The 14,334-nt window shown below is 42.7% G+C and overlaps 1 protein-coding gene across 3 annotated transcripts; it reads right to left on the bottom strand.

The window, feature by feature from the left end:
- Positions 1-366: 366 nt before the first annotated feature.
- NME5 (NME/NM23 family member 5) lies at positions 367-12,332 on the bottom strand. 3 transcript variants are annotated; one of them, XM_010399815.4, is made up of 7 exons: positions 10,921-12,332; positions 6,823-6,900; positions 6,555-6,721; positions 4,544-4,749; positions 4,144-4,244; positions 2,977-3,095; positions 367-614 (listed from the first exon to the last, which is right to left on the bottom strand). In XM_010399815.4, the coding sequence occupies exons 3-7, from the start codon at positions 6,681-6,683 to the stop codon at positions 528-530; spliced, it is 642 nt and encodes a 213-aa protein (XP_010398117.2). In that variant the 5' UTR covers positions 6,684-6,721; positions 6,823-6,900; positions 10,921-12,332; the 3' UTR covers positions 367-527. The 3 variants fall into 3 exon arrangements, with proteins under 3 accessions (XP_010398117.2, XP_019141582.2, XP_019141583.2); XM_019286037.3 differs by lacking the exon at positions 10,921-12,332 and adding an exon at positions 7,862-7,951; XM_019286038.3 differs by lacking the exon at positions 10,921-12,332 and adding an exon at positions 6,990-7,206.
- Between the last annotated feature and the right edge of the window lie 2,002 nt (positions 12,333-14,334).

Below are 14,334 nucleotides of genomic sequence, written 5' to 3'. Positions count from 1 at the left end.
CAACCTTAGCTGGGTGATGTAATCAGCAATTAAAATTCCGAAGTTGCTAATATGCCTCCAGTATTTGTTTTCTACATTATATCCAAGTACCTCCCTTCATAACTGAATTTATGCTAAAAAATTGCTGAAACACGACCCGTGACTTCACAAAGGACAGGCCAGGTGGATGTCCTTTGGGAATGCACACTGCTGTAAATGATTTTGTTCTCTCACACAGACAAACCAAGAAAAATGGGGAAAATAGCAGTAAGTCACACCCACTAAGAACATTGTCTTTTTCTAATCACCCAATGCCATAAATTTACTGCGTAATTCTGCATTCATTTTGTCAGTAGAGAAAGTACTAGAACCAATACATCCTGTGTATTAAGTGTAAGGTTATTTATCCCATGAAGACACAAGCAGTTACGACAAACGCATTTACTTTAGATAGTATTGGTTATACAGTCAAAGGACACACTGAAAATGACAATATACATCTGTAACTTGGAATGCTTGAGATGGTTTGTTTGGTTTCCACCAAGCTCTCACCCCCGATGCTCTTCCTGAGAGATGTGATATTGTAGTTTAGGTTTATTAGGATTGTGTTCAATCAGCCAGTCAGCAAGCCAAATCTGTGAACAAAAAACCCAAAACCCAAATGTTTTCAGCTTTCTGTTGTTTTCTATTAAGTGTATAGAAGCATATTAAAAGCATTATTTGAAACCTCTGGTACAGATACTCTCCTACTGTGCTGCAAAATTAAGACCTTTCAGAAAAAAATGGACATGCAGATGACCTGTTTTTTAAAAATGTTCTTTTAAATCTTCAGTTTATATTGCTTTTGAACAATTCACACTGACCTTTAGAAGACAACTTGTCCTGGCAATGTTTATCTTTGTGAAAGTGTAAGACCATTTGAGCCATACTTCAAATAATTCAGCCATCTCTGTTTCGGAATGCGGCTGCACAGTATTCCTGAAACTGCTTAATGAAATATTACTGCTGACAACACTTACAGATATTTCATCTAGTAATCATTCATTCAGAGTGCCAGCCTTCTGCACTGAAATCACCTTACAGTACCTAAAACTTAAAACCAAAATATGGTTGCTTTTTAAAATTCATCTTGCAAGTTTTCCAGCACGTTGTACTTAAACGAGAATGCAGGAGGCAGGAATGCCTTGAGTCCTAATTCCATCTGCCAGTCTGGGCCTGGCCTTAGGCAAAAACCTTTTGCCTTGATTTCTCCACTTGTAAAGCAAAGTTTTTAACACATCCTTATTTACTTCACAAGGCTGTTGACGATTAGTTTCTGGAATGCTGAGTACAACAAACTTCATACCACACTGTGAAAAAATGACAGAACAGCAGACAGGGAAGGTAAGCAACACCCTCCTTTTACTACCACGTACAAAAAGGGTGGTTTGCAAAGGGAGAGCCAAGCAGAGCACTAGGACAGGTAAAGTCAGCAACAGCAGGACAGTACTAAGAACCTAAGACAAAAATGGAAAACAAACAAACAAAATATGCCAAAACACAAAGCCCCTTAGAAAAAACTGCTTTAGGAAAAAGAAATCCTCAAATCATTTGAGCTCAAATAAATTTATCTTGTATTACCTAAGGAACTGGCTCAGACAGCCTCTGTGCTGACAGCAAGTATTTCTGAGTGTACAGACACTTTCTGATGCCATTTCCAAAAGCAAAGAAAAGAAGAAAAGAAAAAGATACTGGAAAAAACAAAACATTCCAACAGTCTCGCTGTAAGCCACCTAGCAGATAACAAACAAAAAGCAACAGGCAATATCTATTTCTGAAGCAGTATGAAATCAACATTATTTTCCTTCTGTTACAAGGTCACAGACATTATGGACAACAAAGAAGGTAGCAATAGACTGTTTTTAGCAAAGCAAACAGACTGTTTTTAGCAAAACTACTGGCACTGCTTAATACAGCTTTCTTACAAGCAAGGAAGGAAGGCATTGTCTCCATGAAGTTACTATCAGATACCTCATAACTGATTAGAAAATTGTGCTAAGAATGCAGATTAACCGGAAGCCAAAACAATGAGCAAGAGAGATGGGACTTGTAACAAAAAAAAAATTCAGTATTTAATATAGTAAAGAGGTGACTGAAGAGAAAGAAAATGGGAATATTCTTCAAATATGCAATAGGTTGCTGCAAAAAAAAAAGGAGATATTACATTGTCTCCAATGTCTTCTGGGGATAGTAAAAGGGAAAAAAAAAAGGTAATGGGCTTAAAATTGGAGCCAGGAGATTTAGGCTATCTTTTAGTGAAAGCTTTTAACAAGTATAATTAAGTACTGAAACAGATTGCCTGGGGAGACTGTAGATTCGCCATCATTTGGAGTGCTACACCACAGGCCAGACACACATTTGTTAGGAACAGATACAATTGGTTTGGCCTTTGGGCACAGGAATGGACTTCATCTCTGTTTTCTAGATTTCTATGGTAACAGTGCCAGACACAGATAAAGTAGAGTTTATAAAGCTGGAACAATCAAAGTACCTTAAATGTGGCCTCATGTAGATCACATAGTTTATAGGAACACCCCAAGTGAGTTTTAAGGCTTTTTTTTCTGAAAAGCATACTTTAGAAAAATGCAATGATTATAAAGCTGATAATGATGTAAAATCCACCACAACTGCCAGCAAGTTGTCACATGAATTAATTATCTGCATACTTAAAGAAGTACTAGTGCGAATGACTGGAGCTTTAAGAACACAAAGACATATTTACCATGTTTTTCCACACATAAGAAAATTGATTTTGTTTAGGGACTTAAAACACAACCTTGTTTTATCTCTAACAAACAAATCAACTTCTTGAAACCAAATGTTATTTGAGTAGCTCATTAGCTGACAGCTAAAACAGCACAGCTCTTCACCAACAGAGTAGCTCTACAAACAGGGACTTTACTAACACCAAGTAACTGCATCCCAAAGCTGACAGCAGTGCTGGGACACTGCACATACCATGGGGTCTGCTGGCTTCTCTTTGCACAGGGCAGTGAGCCCAGCCAGCAGCGTGGGCTTCACATACAGGTTCAGGTAATCCCGAGCTCTTTGTCCAGTGGGAACAGGCTCCAAGATTGCTGCAAGGAGGAATCAGAGGTGTTAGAAAACAGCCTCTAGAGTGATTAAACCCAGCATTCTTTCAAAGGTTGTTTATATGTGAGCTGCTCTTTTCCTTAATAAGTTAATAATACATCATGGGTTTTATAGCTTCTCCCACAACAAACTGCAAAGAAACTCCCTAAACTTCTTCACAATGTCCCTGAGGTAATTTTACTAACTATAGTCTATTATGAAAAGGGAGAAAATCAGATCATCTGGGGAAAACCTTTATCCTTGAAGATGCATTTGGGGCAGAAGAGAAATAATATATCCCATGTTTAGCACTTTCTTCTTGCAGTGTGAAGCTGGATTCTGAAACCCTAAAAACCTCACCTTTAGTCTTACTTTGTTTGTCAGGGTGAGGAGAATAGACATGGTTTACACAATGGGTAAGGTTTTTATGGAACTGAAACATCTTTTATTAAACTCACTGATACAGCTGACAAAAAGCATCAGTAGACACGTTCTTCTAGCAGTTTCACTTGCACTTTTCTGTCAAAGAGCAAATCCTGTTACATTACAAACCAGAGATCCTCTTGCAGCCTTTCCAGGTTCTAAGGCCCTTTTCTCTGGCACTTAACTTTGGAATTGCACTATCATGTGAGCATCCAGCTGCTTTTGAATAGGAATTACTCAGCCTGAATCCAAGTAGAAAGTCAGTCTTCTCAAGCCAACAGGAGTCTCCAGGGCTGACAGTGCCAGAAACACTCGCTGGAGTGTAACAGCTTCCTAATTTCTTCTCATTTTACCCAGCTTTGACTGCTCCAGTTCCCAGAGCAGAGTTTGAAAAGTGGAAGCAATCTTTGCAACTACCCTGGCTCTTCAGATAGATTTTTGGTAAGCCTTTCATAGCAGAAAATGTCAGCTTGTAGATAAAGAGACCCACAAGCCTATAAAGCAAACAAACCCAACCTCTACTAAATCAATTTTATCTGGAGTCAGGGCAGAGACAAGTAATACCAGGGAAGGACAGGGAAGAACTCCATCCTCCCCAAGACTGGCAATGAACCAACTGCACCATTTTACCTTCTGGAAATATGAATCGAATTTCTCTCTCTGCTGAGGAGATGCTGAGACTGCCGTGGAGCCCATTCCTCAGCTCATCAGTTCCATAGAGTGCTCTTAAGCTAAAAACAAGGGAAATAACTGCTTGGAGGGCAACTGCAAATCCTTTCCAAGCTTCTGCAGCCTGAGAGCGCAGAAGAGCAATAGATATGGACTAATTAACAAGACATTGGCTTGATTTTGTTTTAAACATAAGAAGTAGCTACCTAAAACTTAATTTCGTGCACTCAGCATTCCCCATAAAATAGGTGAACTTTGCATACTATAAAACAATGGTGAAAAAAAAAAAGAAGGAATTCTGGTCTCAATCAAGAGAATGAGAAAATCCTGCTGACTTGCCCAAGGCCAGTCAGTGAGTTACCTGTGAGGGTGAGTTCTCCTAGCTCTTAGGCTGTTGGATGGTCCAAGCAATTCTTTCCAGTATGAGACTGCACAATTTCTAGCAAGAACCATAGCAACTATAGGACCAGAACTCATATAGGCTGTTAAATTAGGAAAAAACACTTTTCCAAATTGTTCTCCGTAGAAGTTGCTACACTGCTCTGGGCTTAACTGGAGCTTCCGTTTCTATAAAGTGTAAAAGACAAAAAAAGAATTAAAATAACTTGCTACATTGAAACAGCTTAGAGCATTAAAAGACAGGATATAGTCCTCTCCTGCAGTCCTATCTTCAAGTGCAGAACACAGAGTTACTTCTGAAACTAATCTGATTCTCCCAGATACGATCTTCTTTGAGATACAGAGTAACCAAGAGCAAAAGTTTTCCAAGTTAATTATGAAAACAGCCCAATGGAGTAAGATGTGATTTTAGCCTACGCAAACGACAGCATTTTCTAACTGCTGGATGACAGAGCACTGTACAGAAAAAGTGAAGAGCATTACAAGGGCAGGATTTTATTACTCAGCTGCTACAGCATAATGTTCTACTTTTAAACAAGTTTCTCTCCAGCCCACATTGTTAATTATGCAATTGTTCTATTTTTCTTTCAGTGCTTTGTGACTCTTCCAATAGCTGCCTAGCCTGCAAGTGGCCAGGATCAGGACAACTTTGGGAGGTTATCAGAAACCACAGGGCAGTCAAGAAAAAAATTTTAAAGTGCATTCTTCGAGCTCAAACTTATACAACGCAAGAATTCCATATACTCAGAGTCCTTTTGGTGTCAAAAGTCACTGCAGACATCAGAAGACTCTACTAAGATATTGCAATTAAATAAATAAATAAATAAATAAACTATTTTGTCTCATCTTCTGATACATATTCAATCAATAGAAACATGGAATGGTTTGGGTTGAAAGGTGTCTTAAAAATCATCTTGTTTCAAACCCCCTACTACCATGGGCTGGGACACATTCCACTAGACCAGGTTGCTCAAACCCCAAACCGGGCCTTGAACACTTCCAGGGATGGGGTGGCCACAGCTTCTCTGCGCAACCTGTGCCAGGGCCTCACTATCCTCATGGTGAAGAATTTATTCCAAATATCCCATCTAACCCTGCCCTCTGGGAGTAGAAAGCCATTCCCCCTCATCCTGTCACTCCAAGCCCTTGTCCAAAGTCCCTCTCGAGCTCTCTTGGAGCCCCGTTAGGCACTGGAAGGCTCTCTCAGGTCTCCCTGGTGCCTGTTCTTCTACAGGATGAACAACCCCAGCTCTCCCATCCTGTCTCCAGAGCAGAGGGGCTCCAGCCCGTGGAGCATCTTCATAACCTCTTCTGGAGTAGCTCCAAGAGACCCATAAACAAATAAATGCAAATAATAAATACAAATAAATAAAACAACGAGAAAGGTAAGGGAGGAAATGACAAGAACCAAACGAAACGAAACAAGACAATGTGGGGAGGAGGGGGAGGGGGAGGGGCCCCCACCGCCCACAGTCGCGAGGGCGCAGCGCCCCCCAGCGGCCGCCCGGCCGGTCTTATTTAAATATTTATACGGTCATTTCAATATTCATAAGGCCTATTTACTGGAAAAACAGCGGAAACAAAAAATTAGTCAGACTGCAACCGGCCAGCTACCGAATTCAATTAATTCTCTAATATCCACTTGCACAAAATCTTGTGAGATCTGAATGATGCACTCTCCAAAGAGTTGCCTTGGACAGTTCACACATCTGCTCCATACGTTTGCTAAATCTGAGTTTATTAACAAAATCTGTGTTCTCCTGTGGTCAGCAAAATAGCTGGCCTGCTCTGTTCCATCCCATGCACCAAAAAACATCTCTCCTTACAGAATCTGGCAGCAAAGTTTGGTGATATGAAAAACATGAATTGATTTTTGGACACACAAGCTTTTAGTTACTGGCTTGATTGCTGGAAGTTAAATATTCTCCTGACTTATAAACTACAGTTCTTTTCTCTGGAGCACAGCCTGTTACCTGAATGATGTGGAATCCTGATCGGAGAATGAGATCCTCTATTTCTTCTTCTTTATCGATGACATCTGGTTTGATGATAGCCAGAGTTCTTTCCACATAAATCTGAGGTTCAGGCATTAAGATCTCCATCCTGGCTTCTAAATTAGAATTCACTTGCCTCTTTTGTACTGCAATGACACCAGTGCATGACATTTGCAGTTTGTCTACTGCACAGTCACCTGTGGTGACACTCACCATGCAGTCCAGGAACAGAAAGGGTCACACTCACCTCACAAAATCCATGTGAGATGTTCTCTGCATTTGTTAGCACTCTGTAGTTCACATTCCCATTTTCAGTGCAGTGGAACTTTGTGGAAAATAAGGCCAAAATTTAATGTTGTTATTCACTAACAATATATGGACAATACATGAGGAAAGAGGGGCATTATCACACACCTTGATGTGGCTCCCTGTTCTCCCACACCCTCCATCCACCACGAGCTCCTTCAAACCCCAGATCTGTATCCTCACACATGACAACTGTGGTGTGGGACTAATGACTTGGAGCTGGTCCACCTGTAAGCCTCGGTATTTCTCAATGGTTATTTAATTCCTGTATTTATGGGCTCCAGACAAAGGGCCAATTTTCTCACTGAGCAGATGCACTGGCAAGCTGAGAGCACAGAACCGTGTTGTGAGTGGTGGAACCAGTGAGGGGGCTTCCTACAGACCTGCGACCACTTGCGATCTTCTTTTCATCACAGAATGGTTTGAGTTGGGAAGGATCCTAAAGACCATCCAGTTCCAACCCCCTGACATGGGCAGGGACACCTTCCACTATCCCAGGTTACTCCAAGCCCTGTCCAACCCGGCCTTGAACGCTTCCAGGGATGTGGCAGCCACAGCCTCTCTGGGCAACCTGTGCCAGGGCCTCACCACCCTCACAGCCAAGAACTGCTGCCCAATATCCTATCTAACCCTGCCCTCCGTCAGTGGGAAGCCATTCCCCCTTTTCCTACCTCTCTTTGTCCTTGTCCAAAATCCCTCGCTAGCTCTTTTGGAGCTCCTTTAGGCACTGGGAGGGGGTCTAAGGTCTCCAAGGAACCTTCTCCAGGCTGAATACCCCCAGCTCTCTCAACCTTTTAGAGAGACTTGCGAGAGCAGGATGCTGCGGGGGATCCTGCCAGAGCCTCAGAGAACTCCACACAACGGCACCTGCAGCCCTTCCCTCGCCCACTGCCCGCCGAGTCCCCACGCTTCCAGCCCTGGCTCTCTCCATCCATCCTGGATCAGACAAAGACACGCAGACCCTGCCTGGCTGCAAAGACCTGCTTCCTGCTGCAAAGTCCGCTCGTAATCGCCCCGCTCCACCTGCCTTGGGGCCCGGCCGGGCTTTGCTATCCCGGCCTCCGGGACTCCGCCGGACTCGCCGCTGTTGCCGGGTGATGGCGGGGCCCGTCCCGGGCACAAGATGGCGCCCGCGGGCCTCGGCGGGGCGGGACGAAGATGGCGGCCGGGAGCAGTAAGGTGATGGCGGCGGAGGCCGAGCGCGCTTCACGGCCCGGGACCGCCGCGGGCTCCGCGCACACGACGGGGGGCCGTGGCTGCCCCGAGATGGGCTTCGCGTGTGGTGCGGGAGTAACGGGGGAGTGGCGTGATCTCCGGGGCTCATCTCAAAAACCTCATTCCTCACTGACAATAAAAGCTTTATGTCGGTTTCACCTCACGCTCAGAACTGCTGAGGGAGCCGTGCGCTCACAGCAAACGCTCATGAAGCGACGTAACGCGATTTATTGGCGGGGAAAAAAATAAAGGAAAACACAGCAGCCCTTCCCAGGTCATTTATGAGTGTTTGCAGGGAGGTTTCCTTTGGACGCGCCTGAGCGGCAGCAGCGAGGCCGGAGCTCTCGGCACACCCCGGGCACTGACGCGAACCACAGCTCTCTAATGGTGGTTCCGAGCACTGCGTGGGAATTGCAGCGTCTACCCGGTGCCACTTCACTTTTATGACACAAAGATGTTACGGGTTGGAAACCTTCACCGTTTTGTAGATTAAACCATGATGAGCTGGGCTTTAAGCAGAGCTGGGGAGCCGCATTCTCCGGGAATTTTCCCCAGATTTTACCCCCGTGGTGCAAGTTCGTTTGCTCCCTCCACATCCCCTACTTCCCCGGCTCTCTGGGGGCACTCAGCGGGGAGGAATTACAGGACAGGCATGGTCCATCCAACATGCTCCGTAGTGGCTGGGAAGCCGAGGCGCGGGGTGCCCCGGTGTCACCTCCCGTCCTTGTTTACCGGCGCTCCCGGGATGGACCCGGGCCAGCTGGCTCCGCGCTATCGGGGTGTGGGCTGGTGAACGGCCCCGATAACTCCTGAGCCGGCTCCGCCGCCCTGCTCCTCTCCCTGCTTCTCATTCCCTCTTGTCACCGTGTTCTCAAAAACTGTGGGATCCGAGGTGCTGGAACACCTGGGGCCCGCGGCTGAGTTCAGCCAAAACTGGACATAGCACTCAAACCCTTGAGGGTGACACTTGACAAAGGGACAGAGAGAAAACATGGGTGTGCTGGCTTTAAATTTTAATGATTTCAGACTGAAAGTAGATGTAAAGGAGAAAAGACAAAAAAACCCCAACGATTTGAAGCTAGAGGTACTGACACTGTGTGCCATGGTTAGCTGAGGAGATAGGAAATTTACAGCAAAAGCTGGAGTTAGCGTAAGAAAAATCCATTTTGCCTTGATCTTTTTAATGAGTAATGTGAATAATATAAATATAGAAACAAGAAATAAAAATATGCAGTTATTTCCTTGCAGCCAGCTTGAAATATATTTAAAAATGAAAGTCTGATGTTGTTATTTATATACCTTAAAAAATAAAGGTTCCAAGTGCATAAGACAAATTCAGATACAGGCTTCCTTCACCAACACAGGCACATGGCATTTGTTTCTTTAACAGAAATACCTTACCCAGTATTTCATTTGAAGACATTGTAAACACTGCAACTTCACTGAGATAACGGATAAACATGTTTTATTTTTAAAGAAATGCTGATAGAAAGAATGCACCGTTTTTTTAGTCTAGTTCAGTGTTAATTCAGCAAGTAATTTCTTTTCAAAGTCAGTGAGCACAAGTCTGACAGCCCTTGCTTAAATTTAGCAGTTCAAAGGCTTCCTCTGCCTGCATGAACACTTCAGAATTATTATTACATAAGAAATGTTGAATTTAATATCTGTGTATAAAACACTGTTAACGTGAATCTCTTGCAGTTTCTTTATTGTGTGCATTTTTCAGCTACCCAGGCCATAAACCCCAAAGCACTTTTCCGCGCACCCTGAGAGGCTGCAGTTTGATCAGAGCAGAGCCCTGTGCACCTCCCTGCCCACCACGGGCCCTCGGGCTGTGTCACAATTTCTCCTGCCCGCTGTTTCCAGAAGCATTTCTGGAGGGCGGAGACGCTCTAATTTTAGTGCTGGGAGAATCCTCGGCTCTCCAATGAGCGAGCGGCTGCATCTGGAGCCGCAGCCAATTACCCGGGTTTCCTCCTGCTGCACTTCTCACGATGGTTTAATAATGCAGAAGCACAAATTTAAAGTGGCCCCACATGTTAAGAGAAAATAACAGTATGTGCTTCCTAACAAAGCCGTTCTACAGCAGTACAATCTCAAAAATTCCATAAACCTGACCTTAGAACAATGTGTTAATACCATTATATTATGTCTATGATCTTCATAGTGCTTGACATAATATTTCTGATAACTAAAAGGCTGGTCTGAAGCATCTTCCCTAACTTCTGTAGGCCAGGGATGTGCTTTTAGGAAAAGAAACAAAAAAAAAAAAAAAAGGAAAATTATAATTACAGTGCAATGAACCACTGTGGTTCTGAACACTTCTCAGGGCATAGCCTGGCTGCTGTATCTTATCTGTTAAGCGGTTTAACAAGCCTTAGTTGTCTCACTTATTTTTAGCTGGCATGGAATATAACAACACTAAAAGATTGTGGCTGCAGGTGTATTTACATGCTAGCAACATCAGATAAGTAACATTTTAAGGAAAAATATTGTTTCAGAACTTTGTCCTCTGATAGTGCAAGAAGGTGCAAAAACTAATGTCTTGTAAACTGTTACAAAGGAAGGAAAGAAAAGAATGATGAAAATAAGTGAAGAAAAGCTAAAGAAATAATACTAACTAGTAAAATTGATTAAAAATGAAGCTTGCACATCTTTTAGCTTTGTTTGTATTTTGATGTTAAGTAGAGAAAAATGTGTTTGCTTCAGTAGCAATGTTCTAACTACACATTTACCACACATACAACTTTCATCCATCATGGGCTCTCTTCTCTTTATTTCCTTTCATGATGAACTGTCATACCTACCCACAGCACCAGCTTACCTTCACTGCTTGCTCCATCCATGCTTGCTCTTGCAGTGCAAAGTGTCTCTGACGGAAATCCTGTGATCAAGGCAACTTCCTCTGCCACACGCCTACTCTCTCTCCATTTCTGCCTTCTCACAACTAAACAATTCTCCTCCTGCAGCTCATCTGTACGCTTGTAATCCCAGCAAGCTTTTCATTGCTGCTGCTTAACCCTTGTCAAGCCTTCCTGTCTGTTTTCCTCTACTTTTTATCTCACCATTTTCTTTAAAGATAAAAGTGATAAAATATTCTCTTCATGATTCCTCTGTCTACAAGTCTCCAAGTGGCAATAACAAAAAGCTTATCAACGTGGCTTCTGTAACTCCATCACTTGCCCTGAGAACTTCACCCCATTTAATTTCTTGATCTTCCCAACACTCACTCCTTCATTTGTTCACAGCTTTAGTCGTTCAGTCTGCTCTGATTCCTAGCACCTACAGAGATATGCTTGTCACTTTTACCATTAAAAAAAAAAAAGAAAGAAAGGAAAAAAAAAAAAAAGTCTTTGGTATAAGTGCCTCTTTTGCCACCTCACAGGTTCTTCCAGCCACGTCTCTTGCCAGGTTCTACACTAAATCCCCTTCAGACTTGGTTTGGCTTCCTCTCATCATCTGAAAGCTTCTCAATCCACCTTAAACCAATCTCTTGTTTGACCTTCAGTCATATTTAGCATATCTAACTCATGTCGTAGCTTAGTTTTTGCAGTTATTCTCACTTTTTGCTTTTCCAGTCACTGTTTCAGCTTGGCTTGTCAGTCCCTTCCCTTGTGTTTCTTTTCTTTTTCTGCAGGCGCAGTGGTGAGCCCCATCCTTGACTCTCCTCCCTTCCCTCCAAGCTCACAGGCTCAACATCCCAATGAACCTTTTGTTTCACTCTGTAAAGACATCTGCTTCCTGCCAGCCCTACAACTGAATTCCAATACTGCCCTTTCAAATAAACACCTTCCTGCTTTATCCTACCTTGTTGCTCAGGATGAGCTCCTGTTGAACATCTGTACAGGTTGGGGCTGACAACTTGTTTCCTATAAAGCTTCTCCTCATCTATATACAGACATTCTATATAAATACTGCATATAGATATCAGGCTTTCACCTGAACTTTAGAGCAGAAACACCTGAACGTGTTTGCTGCTTCATTGTTCTACACAAGGTTTAACATAATACTGGCTTGGATTATCCCTGAGGCCACCAAGCTCAGAGATAAGTAGTCACTGTGATCCTACCACAATGAAGAAATGAATGTATGAATAAACCAATAAAAATCTTTTGTCTAACAAATTAAAAGAGGCAATTGGTTAAATAAGGCTTTTTTTGAAGATATCTTGTCAATGCCTACTTAAAGACATCTTCTATTCATCTTAATTCCTGTAGCATAAGGAATCCTTTTTGCCATACTTATTTTGAGCCGTTACATTCAGCCCCATCATTAAAATATATGGGATTAATTGCATAGCTGTTATTATTATTATTAATAAAATATATTTATTTATGCTGTGCATAAAGACTAACTCAGACAGAACCTTCCAATAGCATGGTGTTTGTTATAGAGTAGGCAGTCTGTCATCTGAGATGCTTACAATCAACTTAGACAAGACAGGCATAGGATGTGGGAAACAGATAAATTACACCAAGTTTCAAAGCAATGAATATGTCGTTTCTCTCTCCTTTTTTTTTTTTTAGAAGAGAAGCTAGAAAAATCAACACAAGGGAAATAATGAGGAAATGGAGAGGATGACCAAGAAAAAGAAAGAGGTAACGAAGACAGGTATGGCACAAAACTGGTATGAACAGACAACAAGGGCAGGGCTTGGCATAAACTGCAAGTTTGATAGAACAGCAGAATTAGACCCAAGATCAGAAAGCCCATATGCAAGTAAAATTCAATGGAATTTCAGTCAACACCATGAATAAACATAGCAATTACAGGATTAAAAAAATGGCAAACAATGATAGATTTTTTTTCTCAGCAGTAAATGTGTGATATAGGAAGAATTACCACCCTAGAAGGTATGTGTGTACTTTTCTTTGGTTAACCACAGGCTTTGAGTGGGGAGTGAAAAGCAAGACCAAAACCCAAGTCACAGCCCAGAGGAATTCTTTAAAATTACCTGTGGCATGATGGGGCCTGGTGAGACAAAAAATAACCACAACGACCCATATTCTCAAATTTCTCAGTCCTTGATGTCTAGATGTGTAAAGAATGACTTCGTTAGTTGGGCCAGCCACAGTTCTCAAACCAGGCTGCTTAGCCAGTCTACAACCACATTGTTATCCTGCTCTTGGATATGGGACACAAAAGCTTTAATCAAACAGCTATTAACATGGGGCAACAGGGAATCACAGAGAGCCCTGCCAGTTGGGGCCTGCTGTTCGGAATTGCCAGGATCAGAGACTGAGAGGGACCTGACCAGGAGAAATGGGCAGCTGGAAACGAGCACGGCTCTAAAGAAAGCACTGTTCAGCAAGAACAGGAAAAACACCTGACAAAGTGCCAGTGGTAGGGAAGGATGAGACAGGTTCAGCAAAGCAATAAGAGAACTGGAGAAATAAAAAAAGAAGAGAAAGTAAAGGGAAATGTATGTAGAAATCCTAATGAGATGACAATCATTCATGTTCTTGGCAAGGCTTGATGAAATACAAAGCAGATGTTATTGGCAGTGAATCTTCCAAGAAAATGAAGTTATAAATATCTGATCCAAGGCACTCAGGTTATGTCCATCACCTGAGCCTGACAGACCCATGTAAACTGCTGCAAATTTCAGCTTACTCTTAGGTGCTGGTCCGCAAACTTGTAAGCACAGACGTATTTCTGCAGTCATCTGCCACAGCTGCATACACAAAAACCTGCAAAAAGAAGGTGGACAGGGAACCAGGGCAGTGGCACCCACCACTTCAGCCGTGCAACCTGCAAGCCTCAGTGTGGCCTTAGCTCCCTGTGACTTAAACAAATGTGTGGTATTTTCCAATTAGGCAGGCTATCAGCACAGTGTAACAGAATGCACTTAGCTGACAGACGGTGGCTTTGATGGTTGTAATCACAAACCACACCTTTTTGGTACAGACCTGAGAGGTTTAAAATCTAAGCCAAAGCTGCCTGAAAAATCACAAGAAGCCCCCTTGTTGGATGTGGGGTAAGCTCCTCTGACATGGTATAAATTATGATATCTTCTAAAAAATTCTTTGCTTCCAACATTCTATTTAAAGTTCAGTACAAGAAAACAATATAAAAATATATTCTCATAAAGATGAGCATCTCTATCAGCCAACATCTACAACCTGTCCTGAGGCCATTACAACTTGTGTAGTGTAACAAGTGTACTGGCTAGGTGCTCTTTCTACTGTCTTTACTGCCCTGACTTCATAGAACATTTTTTTACAAAGTTCAGCCTAAA

The sequence above is a fragment of the Corvus cornix genome, chromosome 13, assembly GCF_000738735.6.
Source record: "Corvus cornix cornix isolate S_Up_H32 chromosome 13, ASM73873v5, whole genome shotgun sequence".
In the NCBI taxonomy this organism is placed as follows: Eukaryota; Metazoa; Chordata; class Aves; order Passeriformes; family Corvidae; genus Corvus; species Corvus cornix.
Note: the sequence above shows the minus strand (reverse complement) of the source record. Positions and strands in the feature narration are given on the sequence as shown.